General features: G+C 40.4%; 1 protein-coding gene across 1 annotated transcript in view; it reads left to right on the forward strand.

Moving 5' to 3' along the window:
- LOC126162949 (DNA primase large subunit) overlaps nucleotides 1–21,576 on the forward strand; it is a 71,431-nt gene that overhangs the window by 29,786 nt on the left and 20,069 nt on the right. The window contains exons 4-5 of the mRNA XM_049919783.1: nucleotides 29–247; nucleotides 4,404–4,637. Coding sequence (XP_049775740.1) covers nucleotides 29–247; nucleotides 4,404–4,637 — 453 coding nt within the window. The remainder of the gene's footprint in view (nucleotides 1–28; nucleotides 248–4,403; nucleotides 4,638–21,576) is intronic.

Genomic DNA, 21,576 nt, shown 5'->3' on the forward strand with positions numbered 1-21,576 from the left:
GCACACAGGGTTAATTTTCTAATTTCAGGAAGGTAGTGAAGGTGATGGTCAGTCAGAACTGGAAGTGGAAGCCAGAAGAAAGGATCATATATCTCATTACCTTTTACGGCTTGCATACTGTCGGTCAGAAGACTTGAGGCGGTGGTTTATTGCCAGAGAGGTGGACCTATTTCGATTGCGTTTTCATTATTTAAAAGCAAAAGGAATTACAACTTTCCTTAAGGAAAACAAATTGGATTATTCACCAGTAAGTGCTGCTTTGTTTTATTAATCCAGAATAAGTAAAGTAGTTTGAATGAAAACAGTTTTTGTGAAGAATGTAGATGTAGATGATGGACATAACAATATGTTCAAAAGTACTGCTTCTCTCGTAACTGTGGCCATTGTTGCCCATCTTTTGGATGTTGGTTTTTCTGCAGTTGAAGACTGCCTTACAGCTCTTTCCCTTTCTGAATCCTTAGCTGTTTTTCCTATCTGCAGCATCCTTTATCTCTCCTTGTTTAATATTTGATATAGGCTCTCTCAGAATTAGTATAACATTTCTACTTTTGTGCATCTCTATCAACAGTATATAGAATTTCACCTATTGACAGTTCTGGTTAAGTACTGACCAGGCATTTCTTCTATTTCCTGACCTTGATCCCATGTCCTCATGGGGTCAACATATTAATCTGTATTTGGCAGTGTTAGTCTACTGTTATCCTGTGTGAAAATATGTGAATGTTTTCAACATGTATATGAATCCTGTAACTGAGGCGGAACATCGATATCAGCCCAGTATTCACCTACCTGCATGAGGGGAAACTGCTTGAAAACCATTCCAGGCATATGTTAATCCTGTAACTGAGGTGGAACATGGATATCAGCCCAGTATTCACCTACCTGCATGAGGGGAAACTGCTGAAAACCATGTCCAGGTTGTGCAGCACACGAGCCGTTATAGTTAATACGCCGGGCTGATTTGATGTGGGCCAGCAAGCCTCTCAGAATTGTGGAAGTGGCATGCTATTGCACGTCCCTATCCCAGCGAGACCAGGCTTTCTGTCTCCTTGTAACTTTCTGGTAACCTTACACTCGGTTATTTGCATCAGAATCTCGGCTTTACTTACAAAGTATTTACTACTGTTTACACTTCCAGAAATACCTCCACAACTTTACAAGTTATTGGTTTGTGTGCTGCTGCATACAATTTGTTTTATTTATATTTTTTGCATTGTTCTTTTGATTGACGCTTTCTGTAAATGATATTGTTACTAAACTATTAGCTTTCTGACAAAAAAAGCCCTTCTTCAGAATCAGAAACCACACACACACACACACACACACACACACACACACACACACCACTGTCTGTTGCTACTTGGGCCTGACTGGGCTGGACCTGCATCTGTTGAGAATAGCAGTCCAGGGTGGGTGGTAGTGTAAGGAGGTGGCATGGGGCTGAGGGGAGGGATAGCAGGGTTGGGGGGGGGGGGAGATGATGATGTGCTGCTGTGTGAGCAATCTAGGACATTGGGGGGGGGGGGGGGCAGGATACACAGTGGGGAGGCTTTATTGAGGGAGAGAAAAGGGAAGAGGAGAAACATAGAAAAGGGGGTAAGACAAGTAGATCTATTGATGGAATAGAAGGTGTACGTATTGTTGGACTGGGAGCAGGGAAGGGGGTGGAGTACAGAGATTAGCAAAGGTTGAGACCAGAGAGTTTATGAGAATGAAGGATAAATAGTAAGAACAGCATAATTCAGAAAAGCTGGTGTTGGTAGAAAGGATCCAGTTGTTGCAGGCCGTGGAGCACCTTGTGTGGCTTAGCATTCCATACCAAGAAGTCCCTCCCTTACAGCCTAATGACTCGTGGTCACTGCATCTGTAGTACTGAGCAGTCCCTCTCCAGATATGCCAAATGTTTCACTGAGGCCTTCACAGAACTACCACCGCTCTCATGCCCACTGTCTGGCCACAAAGGGGCCCTCCTCTCATGATTCAGAACCACTAAAGAGCATATTAATCACATGCCATACCAGGGTTTTGACTACCTCTCAACGTGCCTGAAATAAGGAATATCATACTCACTATCCTCTGCACTCCACCCACAGTGATACTGCTCCGCCCACTGAACCTACGAAAAATTCTTGCCCTTCCCCACTCTATCCTTGCTTTCAACTGCTTTACTTCTGGCACATATCCCTGCAGTAGACTTCGATGTTAAACCTTTTGTATACATCCTGCCACTTCGACCTACTCCAGTCTGGTCGCAGGCATCACCTATCCCACCAGAGGTAGGGCTGCTTATGAAAGCAGTCATGTGATATACAGAGTAAGCTGCAACCACTGTGCTGCTTTCTATGTGGGCATTACAGCTAACAGACCATTTGTCAGCATGAATGTCCACTGCTGAGAGACAGCTAGACGACCAGTTTCTGAACATTTTTCCCAACACGATGTGCTTCACCTAAGTGTCTGCTCTGCCATCTGGATTCTTCGTACCAACGCCATCTTTTCTGAGGGGTGCAAGTGGGCACTCTCCCTACAAAATACCCTTCATTCTAGTAACTCCCCTCTGCCCCACCCCTTTCCCTGTTCCCACTCCAGCACTTTGCACCTTGTATTTCAACAATGCTCCAGTTAGTCTTTTCCCCTTTTCAACGTCGCGCCTCTCCCCTCTTCCCTTCGCCCTCCCTCAGCACATTATTTTAACTCTACATCTTGTCCCCAGCACGTCCATGCTCACTCCCATAGCAGCACAACATCTTCCTGCATCCCTGCTCTGTCATCCCTCCCTCTCCCCCCTCCTGTACCTCCTCTTCACTCCTGCCACACACTCCAGAATGCTGTTCTAATCAGACGCAGGCGCAGCCCACAGTTGGGCCCAAGCAGCCATTGACAGTGGTGGCCCTACATGTATGTGAGAAGCTGCATGTCACTCAGACTCCATTGTAAGAGGGACCCCCACCTACTGTGACGACAAGGTTAAACAAAGAAGGGGAGATCTCAAAGAGAGTTGCTCATAAAAAGTGGCACATTGGCAATCACTGTGCCAGTTTCAGAGCAGAGATAATAAAAGGACAGAATGGGGAACTACTGCATCTCTGGACAGAAAATGACTGTGCATAACAATATAGTATCTTTAGTCTACACTCTCTGACATTCCCCCTTCAGCTATCTTTCCCCTTGTCTTCACAACAAGTGGGTGCCTCTACTGGGGGGTGAGTAGCCTGTTGCATCTTTCTAACCTTCACCAACCTGTCCTTTCCTAATTCAGGTAGAAACCAATTGCTCTGAAAGGAAAAACTAGTGATACTTTTAAAGATGTCTGTAGGTGGTACTAGAATATCACTACCAGAAAGTTGGTACTGACCTGTTGTTCATTCTCTTTGAAACTCTTTAGTTTTCTCAAGTGAATTTTTCTTTTAATATACAGGGTTATTACAAATGATTGAAGCGATTTCACAGCTCTACAATAACTTTATTATTTGAGATATTTTCACAATGCTTTGCACACACATACAAAAACTCAAAAAGTTTTTGTAGGCATTCACAAATGTTCGATATGTGCCCCTTTAGTGATTCTGCAGACATCAAGTCGATAATCAAGTTCCTCCCACACTCGGCGCAGCATGTCCCCATCAATGAGTTCGAAAGCATCGTTGATGCGAGCTCGCAGTTCTGGCACGTTTCTTGGTAGAGGAGGTTTAAACACTGAATCTTTCACATAACCCCACAGAAAGAAATCGCATGGGGTTAAGTCGGGAGAGCGTGGAGGCCATGACATGAATTGCTGATCATGATCTCCACCACGACCGATCCATCGGTTTTCCAATCTCCTGTTTAAGAAATGCCGAACATCATGATGGAAGTGCGGTGGAGCACCATCCTGTTGAAAGATGAAGTCGGCGCTGTCGGTCTCCAGTTGTGGCACGAGCCAATTTTCCGCGGGCTACGCGTGAAACTTGCCCGCACGCGTTCAGCCGTTCATTCGCTCACTGCAGGCCGACCCGTTGATTTCCCCTTACAGAGGCATCCAGAAGCTTTAAACTGCGCATACCATCGCCGAATGGAGTTAGCAGTTGGTGGATCTTTGTTGAACTTCGTCCTGAAGTGTCGTTGCACTGTTATGACTGACTGATGTGAGTGCATTTCAAGCACGACATACGCTTTCTCGGCTCCTGTCGCCATTTTGTCTCACTGCGCTCTCGGGCGCTCTGACGGCAGAAACCTGAAGTGCGGCTTCAGCCGAACAAAACTTTATGAGTTTTTCTACGTATCTGTAGTGTTTCGTGACCATATGTCAATGAATGGAGCTACAGTGAATTTATGAAATCGCTTCAATCATTTGTATTAGCCCTGTAATTATTATTCATTTGTTTCACACTGTAATTTTGAATCTTTGATTGATTTGGTTCCAGATCCACAAAACTGAGAAAGACGAGTTAAAAGAATATCTTTGCTGTTCTTCCACATCAATTTCACCGTCAACAATTGATATTGTTGATTTCTACAAAGTGCCTTTCATTGAGGTACTGGATCTAGTTCGTAACCGAAAAGTCTATTTGTCCTCTGGTTTTGCATATATACCAAGTTCAGATTTGATATCTGTTCTCACGTCAGTATTCCGGGCGAACCTATCACATGCTTTAACAGTAAGTATTGATTCTCCCAACCAAAGATCAAATTAATGAATATAAGTCGTGCAAGAATCAAAAGCAAGTATTATATTTAGCTCTTGGTCTTTTCTGCTTACTTTGTGTTATTTCTGCACTGTTTGGGGCCTATTTTTAGTGGAACAGCTAAGCACAGGTGCAAATTAATTCATGTCCCATATAATTTGATCCCATATATCATCTTTGGTTAAAAAATGGTCAGTTATTAAAAAGCTTACGGTGGGAGAACTGTATAGAAACCGTCTCCATGCCTTCCAGTCTGACTGTGTAAGTGTAGACCAGATGTGGTTTAAATTCAGAGAAATAGTATCGACAGCAGTTGAGAGATATGTACCAAGTAAATTATTAAGAGATGGTACTTGTATCCCATGTCACACTAAACAGCTCAGAACACTATTGTAGAAGCAATGAAAAAAAGCATGCCAATTTTGAAAGAATGCAAAATCCCCAAGATTACCAAAGTTTTACAGGAGCTCGAAATTTAGTATGAACTTCAATGCGAGATGCATTTAATAGTTACCACAACAAAACTCTGTTTCGAAATCTGGCAGAAAACTCAAAGAGATTCTGGTCATGTGTTAAGTACACCATTGGCAAGACACGATCAATACCTTTACTGTGTGATAACAATGGTTATGTTATTGTTGACATTGTTACTAAACTCAGTTTTCTGAAATGCCTTCACAAAAGAAGATGAAGTAAATACCTTTAGAATTTGAATAAAGAACAACTGCCAATATGGGTACTTAGAAGTAGATATACTTCCGTGTGGTGAAGCATCTTAAAATACTTAAGAAAGGCAAGTCTTCCGGACCCGTCAGGTTCCTTTCAGAGTATGTTGATACAATAGCTTGATACTTAGCAGTCATATAAAATCACTCACTTGTAGAAAGATCCCTACCCAGAGAATGGAAAGTTGCACAAGCCACACCAGTACCCAGGAAAGGAAATGGGAATAATTTGCTGAATTACAGACCCATATCACAAACGTCAATTTGCTGTAGGATTTTGGAATATGTGCTGTGCTTGAACATTATGAATCAGCTCAAATAAAATTATTTATTGGAAGATAGCCAACAGATTCAGAAAATATCATTCTTGTGAAACACACCTAGCTCTTTATTCTCACACAGTAATGAGGGCTATTGATAGGGCACTTCAAATTGATTTCCTGTTTATAGACTTCCAGAAGGCTTTTGACACCATTCCTCACAAGCGGCTTCTAATTAAATTGCATACCTATGGAATGCTGCTGTTCCTGATGTAAGTAAATGATTTAGGAGACAATCGGAGCAGTCCTCTTAGATTGTTTTCAGTTGATGCTGTTATTTACTGTCATGTAATGTTCTGAATTGCAAAATGATGTAGACAAGATATCCGTATGAGGCAAAACGTGGCAGTTAAATCTAAATCATGAAAAGTTTGAAGTTATCCACATGAACACTAAAAACAATTCGCTAAGTATCAGTTACACAATAAATTGCACAAATCTAAAGGCTGTAAACTCAACTAAATACTTAGGGATTAGAATCACAAATAACTTAAATTGGAACGATCACATAAATAATGTGGGGAAGGCGAACCAGAACACTTAGAAAACAGGTCTGCTAAAGAGACTGCTTACACTACACTTCTCCACCCTCTTCTGGAATATTGCTATGTGCTGTGGGATCTGCATGAGGTAGGATAGATGGAGGACATCGAAAAAGTTCAAAGAAGGGCAGCTCATTTTGTGTTATTGCGAAATTGGGGAAAGAGTGCCACGGATGTGATGCACAAATTGGGGTGGTGGTCATTAAAACAACGGTGTTTTTCACTGCAACAGGGCCTTCTCAAGAAATTTCAATCACCAACTTTCTCCTCAGTGTGTGAAAATATTTTGTTGGCACCCACCTGCAAAGGGAGAAAGGATCATTGTGATAAAATAATAGAAATCTGAGCTCGCACAGAAAGATTTAAGAATTTGTTTTTCCTGCTCTCTGTTCAAGAGCGGAAAAGTAGAGAAGTAAAGGTGGCTCGATGAATCCTCTGCCAGGCACTTAATTCTGAATTGCAGTGTAGTGATGTAGATGTATAATATAATAATTTCATCGATGATCTTTTGTGAAGTGGAATATGACAGTATTGTGAAGGTCCTTATTGTCGTATTGTGTGCTGGTAGAGGACCTACACCTATCTGGTATTTTGTATGGAACATTATTACAAATGAATGAGCATATCGGCTATTCCCCATACAGTGGTCATAATTTAAAATGGACCTTGCTGTTGGTGGAGATTCTTGCGTGCCTCAGCGATACAGACAGCCGTACAGTAGGCACAACCACAACGAAGGGGTATCTGTTGAGAGGCCAGACAAACGAGTGGTTCCTGAAAAGGGACAGCAGCCTTTTCAGTAGTTGCAGGGTTAACAGTATGGATGATTGCCTGATCTGGCCCTGTAACACTAACCAAAACGGCCTACCTGTGCTGGTACTGCGAACGGCTGAAAGCAAGGTGAAACTACAGCTGTAATTTTTCCTCGAGGGCATGCAGCTTTACTGTATGGTTAAATGAAGATGGTGTCCTCTTGGGTAAAATGTTCCAGAGGTAAAATGGTCCCCCATTCGGATCTCTGGGCGGGGACTACTCACGGGGTGTGTACTACACAGGACAACTGGGAGACCCGGGAAAAACACAGGAATTTTTTCATCCCGGAGAAAACCGGGAAAAACTCGGGATTTTTTAGAATTCTGGGAATTTTTCATTGTTTTAGTTTTTAGTTAAATTTTCGTAACTTTGACCAATACTCTAACAAAGAATATTACTGTATCTTGCTACTGCGGAATAATACTGCAGCAATAAAACACAAACGAGAGAAAAGAAAAAAAGAAAAGAAAACTACAGTTGCAAAGGAAATGCATCATATACAACAACAAAAAAGCATCTGCCAACAGCAAATGTGCAAAGGCTTTAGGAACACTATGCAATGTTTCATAACAACAAATTGCCTCTGATGAGCATGATGTCACAACTGTTTACATTAGATTCGTTTGAGTGGTTGCGAGCAAGCTTATGTGTATGTGCAGTTGAGTCGCATATGAGTAGTACCTTCTCCCATTTCTGGCTACAGAAGTGTGGTACTTAGCTGTATAAGCAAAAGCAGCCAGCAGGCAGATGCTATCCGGAAAAATTTCACTGGTGCGCCTAAGCTGCCAGATTCATGTATGCACAATAGGCCCGGAACTAGCGGGAGGGGGCAAACAAGGGTACCTGCCCCGGGCGTCATTTTTGGGAGAGGTGGGGGGGGGGGGGGGGGGGCACCAAATTCATATTGAGGAAAAAGACCTTGTTTCACAAAGCACCTAGCATCCAGTGCACGTTGGTCTATTGATTACTCCTATGAGTTTGAACACATTTTAAGTTATTGTTATAATTACTAGCGAATTCCATAGATTCAGACTACCAGAGTGGAAATAAACAACTAACAGGAATAACAGGCAACAAAGATTATGTATTGTCTTCTCCGTGTATCCAAGAAAATGAAATTTTGACAGAAAACTTTTGGCCAGACTGCTACACTACTAAGGGCCAGTTATATGGTCTCCGGCTAGCAGCCGCTAAAGTTCTATTCTGTGAGTAGCGTGGGAAACGCGTTGTACGAACAGGTAATAATGCCTTACTGGAGAATAAATGCGAGATAACTAAACCAGTGATTGTGCAGGGTAGTTACGTTAACCGGAGAATAAGTTTTGACACTGGCAGGAATAGTTACAGAATTAGTGATGACAAGATTGTTTGTTAGAACGAGGAAGGAGAAGAAACAGGGACTCACATAAATTACGGAAGAATATGTCTACCATGAACCAAGGACCTTGCCGTTGGTGGGGAGGCTTGCGTGCCTCAGCGATACAGACGGGTATCTGTTGAGAGGCCAGACAAACGTGTGGTTCCTGAGGAGGGGCAGCAGCCTTTTCAGTAGTTGCAGGGGCAACAGTCTGGATGATAGACTGACCTGGCCTTGCAACATTAACCAAAACGGCCTTGCTGTGCTGGTACTGCGAACGGCTGAAAGAAAGGGGAAACTACGGCCGTAATTTTTCCCGAGGGTATGCAGCTTTACTGTATGATTAAATGATGATGTTATCCTCTTGGGAAAAATATTCCAGAGGTAAAATAGTCCCCCATTCGGATCTCCGGGCGGGGACTACTCAAGAGGATGTCGTTATCAGGGAAAAGAAAACTGGCGTTCTACGGATCGGAGCTTGGAATGTCAGATCCCTTAACCGGGCAGGTAGATTAGAAAATTTAAAAAGGAAAATGGATAGGTTAAAGCTAGATATAGTGAGAATTAGTGAAGTTCGGTGGCAGGAGGAACAAGACTTTTGGTCAGGTAAATACAGGGCTATAAATACAAAATCAAGTAGGGGTAATGCAGGAGTAGGTTTAATAATGAATAAAAAAATAGGAGTGCGGGTAAGCTACTACAAACAGCATAGTGAACGCATTATTGTGGCCAAGATAGACACGAAGCCCACGCCTACTACAGTAGTACAAGTTTATATGCCACCTAGCTCTGCAGATGATGAAAAAATTGAAGAAATGTATGATGAGATAAAAGAAATTATTCAGGTGGTGAAGGGAGACGAACATTTAATAGTAATGGGTGACTGGAATTCGAGAGTAGGAAAAGGGAGAGAAGGAAACGTAGTAGGTGAATATGGATTGGGGCTAAGAAATGAAAGAGGAAGCCACCTGGTAGAGTTTTGCACAGAGCATAACTTAATCATAGCTAGCACTTGGTTCAAGAATCATGAAAGAAGGTTGTATACATGGAAGAATCCTGGAGATACTAGAAGGTATCAGATAGATTACATAATGGTAAGACAGAGATTTCGGAACCAGGTTTTAAATTGTAAGACATTTCCAGGGGCAGATGTGGACTCTGACCACAATCTATTGGTTCTGAACTGTAGATTAAAACTGAAGAAACTGCAAAAAGGTGGGAATTTAAGGAGATGGGACCTGGATAAACTGAAAGAACCAGAGGTTGTACAGAGTTTCAGGGAGAGCATAAGGGAAAATTGACAGGAATGGAGGAAAGAAGTACAGTAGAAGAAGAATGGGTGGCTCTGAGGGATGAAGTAGTGAAGGCAGCAGAGGATCAAGTAGGTAAAAAGACGAGGGCTAGTAGAACTCCTTGGGTAACAGAAGAAATATTGAATTTAATTGACGATAGGAGAAAATATAAAAATGCAGTAAATGAAGCAGGCAAAAAGGAATACAGACGACTCAAAAATTAGATCGACAGGAAGTGCAAAATTGGTAAGCAGGGATGGCTAGAGGACAAATGTAAGGATGTAGAGGTATATCTCACTAGGGGTAAGATAGATACTGCCTACAGGAAAATTAAAGAGACCTTTGGAGAAAAGAGAACCAGTTGTATGAATATCAAGAGCTCAGATGGAAACCCAGTTCTAAGCAAAGAAGGGAAAGCAGAAAGGTGGAAGGAGTATATAGAGGGTCTATACAAGGGCGATGGACGTGAGGACAATATTATGGAAAAGGAAGAGACTGTAGTTGAAGATGAAATGGGAGATACGATACTGCGTGAAGAGTTTGACAGAGCACTGAAAGATGTGAGTCGAAACAAGGCCCCGGGAGTACACAACATTCCATTAGAACTACTGACGGCCTTGGGAGAGCCAGTCCTGACAAAACTCTAGCATCTGGTGAGCAAGATGTATGAAACAGGCGAAATACCCTCAGACTTCAAGAAGAATATAATAATTCCAATCCCAAAGAAAGCAGGTGTTGACAGATGTGAAAATTACCGAACTGTCAGTTTAATAACTCACAGCTGCAAAATAGTAACACAAATTCTTTACAGATGAATGGAAAAACTAGTAGAAGCCGACCTCAGGGGAAGATCAGTTTGGATTCTGTAGAAATATTGGAACACGTGAGGCAATACTGACCTTACGACTTATCTTAGAAGAAAGATTAAGGAAAGGCAAACCTACGTTTCTAGCATTTGTAGACTTAGAGAAAGCTTTTGACAATGTTGACTGCAATACTCTCTTTCAAATTTTGAAGGTGACAGGGGTAAAATACAGGGAGCGAAAGGCTATTTACAATTTGTACAGAAACGAGATGGCAGTTATAAGAGTTGAGGGGCATGAAAGGGAAGCAGCGGTTGGGATGGGAGTGAGACAGGGTTGTACCCTCTCCCCGATGTTATTCAATCTGTGTATTGAGCAAGAAGTAAAGGAAACAAAAGAAAAATTCGAAGTAGGTATTAAAATCCATGGAGAAGAAATAAAAACTTTGAGGTTCGCCGATGACATTGTAATTCTGTCAGAGACAGCAAAGGCCTTGGAAGAGCAGTTGAACAGAATGGGCATTGTCTTGAAAGGAGGATATTAGATGAACATCACCCAAAGCAAACATCACAAAAGCAAAACGAGCATAGTGGAATGTAGTCGAATTAAGTCGGGTGATGCTGAGGGAATTAGATTAGGAAATGAGACACTTAAAGTAGTAAAGGAGTTTTGCTATTTGGGGAGCAAAATAACTGATGATGGTCGAAGTAGAGAAGATATAAAATGTTGACTGGCAATGACAAGGAAAGCGTTTCTGAAGAGGAGAAATTTGTTAACATCGAGTATAGATTTAAGTGTCAGGAAGTCATTTCTGAAAGTATTTGTATGGAGTGTAGCCATGTATGGAAGTGAAACATGAACGATAAATAGTTTGGACAAGAAGAGAATAGAAGCTTTCGAAATGTGGTGCTACAGAAGAATGCTGAAGATTAGATGGGTAGATCACATAACTAATGATGAAGTATTGAATAGAATTGGTGAGAAGAGGAGTATGTGGCACAACTTGACAAAAAGAAGGGACCGGTTAGTAGGACATGTTCTGAGGCATCAAGGGATCACAAATAGCATTGGAGGGCAGCGTGGAGGGTAAAAATCGTAGAGGGAGACCAAGAGATGAATACACTAAGCAGATTCAGAAGGATGTGGGTTGCAATAGGTACTGGGAGATGAAGAAGCTTGCACAGGATAGGTTAGCATGGAGAGTTGCATCAAACCAGTCTCAGGACTGAAGACCACAACATCATGTCGACTCCAAATTTATATAAAAGTTTAGTACTTCTACTTTTCGATCTCATGCTTCAGAAGCTAGAGAGTATGAATGAAACATGAAACTATTTCCTAACATAAAACTTTTTGCTTTTAGTAGGCCTAATAGGCATTTGATATTGGTACTTCGTGAATTATATTCTGTCGTGTTATAAAAATGACCATTTGTGCCAAAACAGTCTCGTTTATTTGGTGTGTGTAACAATTGCTGCAATATTAGGCAGGCCTATTTCATTTTATCTAGCAGACAGTGACAAAATACACGTAATCAGATCGAGAAACCACACCAGTCTTGGTTACTATTTGTATTAACAGCTTTTCAAGTATTAGACAACGACATTTCATTTTTCCATGTAGCAAAACATTGACAAACTTTGATGAGGTAATAGATTCTTTCCCAGAAAGGAAAGTACGCCGTATAAAGCTGTGGCAAGATTAGAGAGAGGGAAAAAAAAAACTAGGACCTAAGGATTGAAGACTTCCTTGTCTCTTGTCTTTACTCTTTTTATGTCGCCTATATTTAATTTTGTCACACAAAACAGAAAGTTATTAGCTAATAGGCAGTAAAGACTGCAAATTTTCTGGAGAGTTCTTGTTCTGCCAGTTACAAATAATCCCATCCAGTATTAATTAAGAGATTTTTTTAAAAAGAGGGGCAGGATGTCAATCCGGCCGACTGGTAGCAGGAGAGGCACCACAAGAGATTTTTATTTCCACTGGCCTGAATATAGTTTGATGGCACCCATTACAATTACACCTATGAATTCCCCAGAGTGAAATACAGAGACGTGTGATGGAAGAATGCTGTGTGAAGAGGCGTGGCACTGCACTTCAGCACACTTAAGACCAAATAACATGTCTTACATTCCCTCGAACATACCGTATTTACTCGAATCTAAGCCGCACCTGAAAAATGAGATTTGAAATCAAGGGAAAAAAATTTGCCCGAATCCAAACCGCACGTGAAATTTGAGACTCGAAATTCAAGGGGAGAGAAAAGTTTTAGGCAACACCTCCAAATCGAAACAAAGTTGGTCCATTGTAATATGAGACACAATTTAGGTCAAATGAATGACGATTCAGCTACAGTAGTTTGGTTAGAGTCGTAAGCTTAGCAGTTAAGCTTTACCAGCTAGCCATTGCTATGCGTCAGGCGCTCCGTCCGTATTTATAAGGGTACCCTTCCTTTTACATGTGCTTCGTCTGGTTTGAATTGATTGCTTATTTTTCTTTGATCTGATAAGTGCTGTTCTCTTTGTTATAGGTGTTCACGTCACTCTAAGCTGAGACTGCATTACTGTACTGTGTCATGTATTGTTTGTCGCATTCTGATAATGAGTGTTTACGGCCTGTCGCTGCTCGTGGCATGGCTTGCCTTTGTGCACGCTACCCCCACTTACAATTTAAAAAAAAAGAGAGAGGAATCGTCTCACTAGCGAAGCAGTGGCAAGAGACTGCTATTTGTTGTTACTTACACTGCTGCTTTCTTTGATAATGATCAACAAGAACCAAATAATAGACTGCATATGATAGATGTTTTGAACGAAGAGTTTAGCGAAAATTTTTCTCCGTTTGAAAATCTTTGCAGACGCCTCTTGAGTACCTTACATTCTGCACAGAAATTAGAATCATCTTAGATTTAAAAATCTATTCAATTGCAGTGCTTCATTTCTGACTGTATCACTATTAGGCATAAGAATAATACGAATATAAACATGACATGATATGTATATTCTTCCGCGTTTGCTGTTGTCTCACTCTAGTTTTGTAGTTTATTAGGCAGACAGGATTTAAATGAAATAGCAGCAAACACGAAACAATACATGGCAAAATGTTTATATTCGTATTATTCTTATGGTGAAGAGAATACTGAATGTGAATCACAATTCATAAAAGTTCCTATTAGCAACCATCTCTTCTCACAGGTCGGAAAAAATTCAGAACTTAGAGTTGGCCATATTGACAAACATCCCAAACAGTCTCACCAGTCGGATTTTCGTAGGACATTGAAATGCTGCTATATTCGAAGATGAACAATACAGAATTTGTATTTACTTCGTTGGATAATGTATGAAAATGCAGTGGTCGAAACTCGGGGCGGAGAAAGAAAGCTAGTCTTCCATCTTTTTTTTAAATTTATTTACTGACGCAGAGGTTTTGGCGCCATTATTTATCTTTGTGCCTGCAAAGCATTCCTGTGTAGTGCTACATATATTCGACACAGAAGTTAGTTGTGGCGGCACCTACCAACATTTTTCAGAACTTCTGCTTACTTTGCACTCGATTCGAAGCCGCAGGTGGTGTTTTGGATTACAAAAACTGGAAAAAAAGTGCGGCTTAGTTTCGAGTAAATACGGTATATGTTCTTTCTATCAGACTCTTCAGAAAGATGTGCGCTACAAAATGAAGATATTTTTGTAAAGTTGATTTTCTAAATTTTTGGCGTCCTACCTCAAACACTCAAGGGAGAGGGAGCGCCACTATCTAATATTGCCGCGGTTCAGAAATATCGTAGCTCTGGACCTGAAGCACAGAGCAGTCTGAGTTGGTGGGGAGGTGGTAGCGTCCACATGACCCGTATTAAGTGATTTTGCTGTTTCCTCTTCGTTTGTTGCTCTCACATCAAATGAAAACAAAATGGATTTATGTGGCCAGGAGCTATCAAGTGAATTAAAATACATTCACATAATTATGGAAGGGTCTCCCACATCGTCCCCTACGCTCCTCGGAGTATGGGACCTCCTCATCATCAAAATATGTTGTTAGTTTCGGATTTTATTTTTTTCCACCTTTCTGACAGTCAAGCATTAATCGCCTTGCAGAACAGTGAAGTTGTTTTTGTCGGTTTTTAAAGAAATTTTACTTTTATTGATCTTTTCTGCTGAAGCAGTCAATTCATTTCAAACGAAGTGTTTAATTCCACACTATTGACTAGTCCAACTGTTGGCTGTATTTGAAGTTCATGTTTTCATCTTCTAGCACGTATGGGATTATGCCATAATAAAGAACCAAACATGAGATAATACAGTACTGGTACTCCAAGAAAATTTACATCTGAATCTGGACATACGAATGTGCACTTTAAGCTGAATTATGCATTTTAGTTTGGTCCACAAAACTCCCATACTTGTGGAGTATCCTAAAATGTCTTGTTTGTTTAGTGACATAATGTAAGATCTTTTAATGTTTTACACATATAAACATACGGGCTTCCTGTGTCATCATAGCTGCGCAAGCGCAGTGACGCCTGTTATCTGGCACTCTCTGGCAACTGCTGAAACAGATCTATTTCTAACAGGTTGTGGGAAAATATTCCCAATGGTTGTTTGAAAAGCGTTACTTTCAAAGTAAATTTCCTTTTACACAAGATGAACTCTGTGTGCGAATGTCCGAAGAATTACTTAAATCACAGAGTGTTTAACTCTCATTCAAAAATCACATCTTTGAGGATGACTATGTAGAATATTTTTGAGCCCAGAAGATCAGACATTTATGTCGTGAAAAATTTTACTGGCACATTTGTGTGATGTATCTTGCAGCATAACATGCGCAAAAAAGATCAACATTATGTGTGAAAGCTTAGCTTCTCTTGCAGCTTATTAATCTTAGAGACAAATAATATATGTGAAAGCTTTTCTTTCCTTGTAGCAACACTATGTATATTAATTTAAACCATTTCCTTTTCTTCTTCGTGTGTTCGTGCTACTTAACAGTGACGTTGATATGGGCTGACTACATCACGTGTCCTACGCTCCAAATATCGTGCCATCATCGGCTGGCGAGATCGCCTGACACGAGCTACGACTGGCTTACAAAAGCGCATCACAATCTCGATTTCAATCCTTCAGAAAGTAACATGCCATGTTTGGTGGAATTTGAATTTATACTGTCGCAATACTAAAATATGCAGTCTATATGTTGCTGCACATTAGACATCTTTCCAAAATATGTGTTTTCCCTTGAGTTTCGTTTTCTAAAGTGCCGGGAAATTCTATGCTGGTGTATAAAAGTACAACCATTGAAGAGATTGATAAGTTTTACAGTTACTAGGAAAAGTATGCTGTTACTTAACACGGAAAAAGTGTATTTTCAATCAGGAGAAAGTATTTTTAACCAGGAAATTGGGGAATTTTTTTTCCTCGGCCACGTATACACCCTGACTCAGGAGGACATCATTATCAGGAGAAAGAAAACTGTGTTCTACGGATCAGAGTGTGGAATGTCAGATCCCTTAATCGGACAGATAGGTTAGAAAATATAAAAAGGGAAATGCATAGGTTAAAGTTAGATATAGTGGGAATTAGTGAAGTTTGGTGGCAGGAGGAACAAGACTTATGGTCAGGTGAATACAGGATTATAAATACAAAATCAAATAGGGGTAATGCAGGAGTAGAATAATGAATAAAAATATAGGAGTGCGGATAAGCTACTACAAACAGCATAGTGAACGCATTATTGTAGCCAAGATAGACATGAAGCCCAAGCCTACCACAATAGTAAAAGTTTATATGCCAACTAGCTCCGCAAATGACTAAGAGATTGATGAAATGTATGATGAGATAAATGAAATTATTCAGATAGTGAAGGGAGGTGAAAATTTAATAGTCATGGGTGACTGGAATTCAATAGTAGTAAAAGGAAGAGAAGGAAACGTAGTAGGTGAATATGGAATGGGGATAAGAAATGAAAGAGGAAGCCGCCTGGTAGAATTTTGCACAGAGCGTAACTTAATCGTAGCTAACACTTGGTTCAAGAATCATGAAAGAAGGATTGTATACATGGAAGAGGCCTGGAGATACTGGTAGGTTTCAGATAGATTATATAATGGTAAGACAGAGATTTAGGAACCAGGTTTTAAATTGTAAGACATTTCCAGGAGTGGATGTGGACTCTGACCACAATCTGTTGGTTATGTAATGTAGATTAAAACTGAAGAAACTGCAAAAAGGTGGGATTTTAAGGAGATGGGACCTGGATATATTGACAGAACCAGAGGTTGCACAGAGTTTCAGGGAGAGCATTAGGGAACGATTGACAGAAATGGGGGAAAGAAATACAGCAGAAGAAGAATGGGTAGCTTCGAGGAATGAAATAGTGAAGGCAGCAGAGGACCGAGTAGGTAAAAAGACAAGGGCTGGTAGAAATCCTTGGGTAACAGAAGATATAGTGAATTTAATTGATGAAAGGAGAAAATATAAAAATGCAGTAAATGAAGCAGGCAAAAACGAGTACAAATGTCTCAAGAATGAGATAGACAGGAAGTGCAAAATGGCAAAGCAGGGATGGCTAGAGGACAAATGTAAGGATGTAGAGGTATATCTCACTAGGGGTAAGATAGATACTGCCTACAGGAAAATTAAAGAGACCTCTGGAGAAAAGAGAACCACTTGTATGTATATCAAGAGCTCAGATGGAAGCCCAGTTCTAAGCAAAGAAGGGAAAGCAGAAAGGTGGAAGGAGTATATAGCGGATCCATACAAGGGCGATGTACTTGAGGACAATATTATGGAAATGGAAAAGGACGTAGATGAAGATGAAATGGGAGATTTGATATTGCGTGAAGACTTTGATAGAGCACTGAAAGACCTAACTCGAAACAAGGCCCCGGGAGTAGACAACATTCCATTAGAACTACTGACAGCCTTGGGAGAGCTAGCCCTGACAAAACTCTACCATTCGGGGAGCAAGATGTATGAGACAGGCGAAATACCCTCAGACTTATCAGTTTAATATGTCACAGCTGCAAAATATTAATGCGAATTCTTTACAGCCGAATGGAAAAATTGGTAGAAGCCAACCTCGGGGAAGATCAATTTGGATTCCGTAGAAATGTTGGAACACATGAGGCAATATGACCCTAACGACTTATCTTAGAAGATGGATTAAGGAAAGGCAAATCTATGTTTCTAGCATTTGTAGACATAGAGAAAGCTATTGACAATGTCAACTGGAATACTCTCATTCAAATTCTGAAGTTGGCAGGGGTCAAATACAGGAAGTGAAAAGCTATTTACAATTTGTACAGAAACCAGATGACAGTTATAAGAGTCGGGGGACATGAGAGGGAAGCAGTGGTTGGGAAGGGAATGAAACAGGGTTGTAGCCTATCCCCGATATTATTCAATCTGTATATTGAGCAAGCAGTAAAGGAAACAAAAGAAAAATTCGGAGTAGGAATTAAAATCCATGGAGAGGAAATAAAAACTTTGAGGTTCATCGATGACATTGTAATTCTGTCAGAGACAGCAAAGGACCTGGAAGAGTAGCTGAAAGGAATGGACATGGTCTTGAAAGGAGGATATAGGATGAACATCAACAAAAGCAAAACAAGGATAATGGAATGTAGTTGAATTAAGTCAGGTGCTGCTGAGGGAATTAGATTAGGAAATGAGACACTTAAAGTAGGAAATGAGTTTTGCTATTTGGGGAGCAAAATAACTGATGATGGTCGAAGTAGAGAGGATATAAAATGTAGACTGGCTATGGCAAGGAAAGCGTTTCTCAAGAAGAGAAATTTGTTAACCTCGAGTATAGGCTTAAGTGTCAGGAAGGCGTTTCTGAAAGTATTTGTATGGAGTGTAGCCATGTATGGAAGTGAAACATGGAAGATAAATAGTTTAGACAAGAAGAGAATAGAAGCTTTCGAAATGTGGAGCAACAGAAGAATGCTGAAGATTAGATGGGTAGATTACGTAACTAATGAGGAGGTATTGAATAGAATTGGGGAGAAGAGGAGTATGTGGCACAACTTGACTAGAAGAAGGGATCGTTTGGTAGGACATGTTCTGAGGCATCAAGAGATCACGAATTTACTATTGGAGGGCAGCGTGGAGGGTAAAAATTGTAGAGGGAGACCAAGAGATGAATACATTAAGCAAATTCAGGAGGATGTAGGTTGCAGTAGGTATGTGGAGATGAAGAAGCTTGCACAGGATAGAGTAGCATGGAGAGCTGCATCAAACCAGTCTCTGGACTGAAGACCACAACAACAACAGTAATGTAATACGGTAACTTGGCGCAACCAACCTCAGACTTGAGGATGACATTCAGTAATTTGATTACTTCATATTTAATGATTAAAAATTATGTTAAAATAATTTGAATTCTTGAGATTGGTATAAAAGCTTCTGTTTGTGAAGCAGGCACAACTTTAGATACTGAAGTTCATGTTTTATGTGTACAATCAGCTGGTTGCTAACAAAGCTTTTGTGCCGTTATTCTATTTTTTGATAATCTTTTTTCCTTATAAATTCGGTCATTTTCTTTAAAATACAATGCAAAGACAAAATGTATTCGTTTTGAACATGCTGTAGAATTTTGAAGGTGGGTCTCAAATAAAAGGGCTGTCTATTTATTGTTACCACAGTGGTACACCCAATAACAGTCATTATACTGAAACATATAACACTGTGATCAGTGGATAAACCATAATGTCAGTGGGTAAAAAGAGAAAGCATGCTTGCAACTCGTTCGGTATTGGAAATAAGTGCCTGTGAGTGCACAGTAATTAGTCTAATCATGTCTGAATGGTCCATGTTGTTGTTGTGGTCTTCACTCCAAATACTGGTTTGATGCAGCTCTCCATACTATCCTATCCTGTGCAAGTCATCTTCGTCTCCAAATAAGTACCGCAACCAACATCCTTCTGAGTCTGCTTACTGTATTTGTTTCTGGGTCTCACCCTACGATTTTTACCCCCCCCCCCCCCCCCCCACACTTCCTTCAGATACTAAATTGGTGATTCCTTGGTGTCTCTGAGTGTGTCCTGTCAACCAATCCCTTCTTTTGGTCGAGTTGTGCCACAAATTTCTTGTCTCCTCAATTCTATTCAGTACCATCTCATTAGCTACGTGATCTACCCATCTAATTGTCAATGTTCTTCTGTAACACCACTTTTCAAAAGCTTCAATTCTCTTTTTGTCTAAACTATTTGTCATCGGTGTTTCATCTCCACACGTGACTACCCTCCAGACAGATACCTTCAGAAAAGACTTCCAAACACTTAAATCTATATTAATGTTAACAAATTTCTCTTCTTCAGAAACACTTTCCTTGCCATCGCCAGTCGGCATTTTATATCCTCTCTGCTTTGACCGCCATCCGTTATTTTGCTGCCCGAATCGCACAATTCATGTACTTCTTTAAGTGTCTCATTTCCTAATCTGATTTCCTTATCACCACTTGATTTAATTTGACTACATTCCATTAACCATGTTTTGCTTTTGTGGATGTTCATCTTATGCCCTCCTTTTAAGACAATGTCCGTCCCGTTCAATTGCTCTTCCAAGTCCTTTGCTGTTATTGACAGAATTACAGTTGCATTGACAAACCTCAAAGCTTTTATTTCCTCTCCCCAAACTTTAATTCCAATTCCAAATTTTTCTTTGGTTTCTTTACTGCTTGTTCAATGTACGTATTGAATAACATCAGGGATTGGCTACAACCCTGTCTTACTGCCTTCTCAACCATAGCTTCCCTTCCTGCCCCTTGACTCTTACAACTGCCATCTGGTTCCTGTACAAGTTGTAAACAGTCTTTCACTCCCTGCTACCTTAAGAATTTCAAAGACAGTATTCCAGTCAACTTATCAAAAACTTTCTCTTAAGTCTACAAATGCTAATACATAGGTTTACCTTTCCTTAACCTATCTTCTAAGATAAGTCGTAGAGTCAGTATTGCCTTGTGTGTTTCTACATGTCTCCAGAATCCAAGCTGATCTCCCCCAAGGTTAGCTTCTACCAGTTTTTCCATCCTTCTGTAAAAAGTTCATGTTAGTATTTAGTAACCACGGCTTATTAAACTGATAGTTCGGTAATTTTCACACCTGTCAGCAATTGCTTTCTGCCTGTGGGACTGATATGTAGGGGGTTGTAGCATATTCCTAGATGCCTCACTGCTGGTTCATGTAACTTTTAAAGTAGGCTTTTGCGATTTAGTTGGTGTCTAATCCTCGGGCGTCTCAATGTTCAATATGGAATAGGCACAGGGGCGGAGCAAGGTAGAGGGCAGGAATTAATAAGTATTCATAGAGACATATATCGGGAGAGAATGGGTAGTGGTGATATCGATGCTGATAGGCTGAGAGCTCAGGATGTCATATTTCTACCAGGATGTTGACTGTGCCTTAAGTTAATTGCAGTCCTGTCATTGGCCAACTTAGTTTTGAATCTACAGCAGTTATTGTTACATTGTCACACCAATTTTTGTGGACTAAATTTTAATTGATGGGAGATCTAACAAATGTAAATAATATATTGTGATCTGAAAATGCGTCTTTTTGGCAAAATTCACATTTAAATAATTGTTGTTGTTGTAATAAATCATCATTTCTGTCAAGAAACTACTGAATTTTTTGCGAGTGAACAGAGTGCTTCTCTGATTCAAGGTGCTTCTCGACTTTGTTATTCTTTTCCCCATAATTCAATAATTACAAAATCTGAGAATATTGATTTCGACCTTTCATGGGCTTTTGTACCTATGCAACCCATACTTGACAGTGGTACATATAGAACCAACAAGGTACTTAGCATAGAAGTAGCATCAAAAATAACTTAATTCACACTTTCAGCATGGTCAAAATACATTGGTAGGTTTTGTTTTTTGGTTGTTACAGTGCAGAGTGTGGACACTATAAACTGACATTTGGCCGCAAGCATAAACAAACTAGGCTTTTTACTGCAAAAAAAGTGAGGAGAAGTGTGGAGAAACAAGTCCCACCTTCCTCTTGCAGGACAGCCAGCCTACACCTGTGTTCCGTTCTTCCAAGAATGCAGAACTGAGTTATAGTCACTGGA

This window comes from Schistocerca cancellata, chromosome 2, assembly GCF_023864275.1.
Source record: "Schistocerca cancellata isolate TAMUIC-IGC-003103 chromosome 2, iqSchCanc2.1, whole genome shotgun sequence".
NCBI classification, from domain to species: Eukaryota; Metazoa; Arthropoda; class Insecta; order Orthoptera; family Acrididae; genus Schistocerca; species Schistocerca cancellata.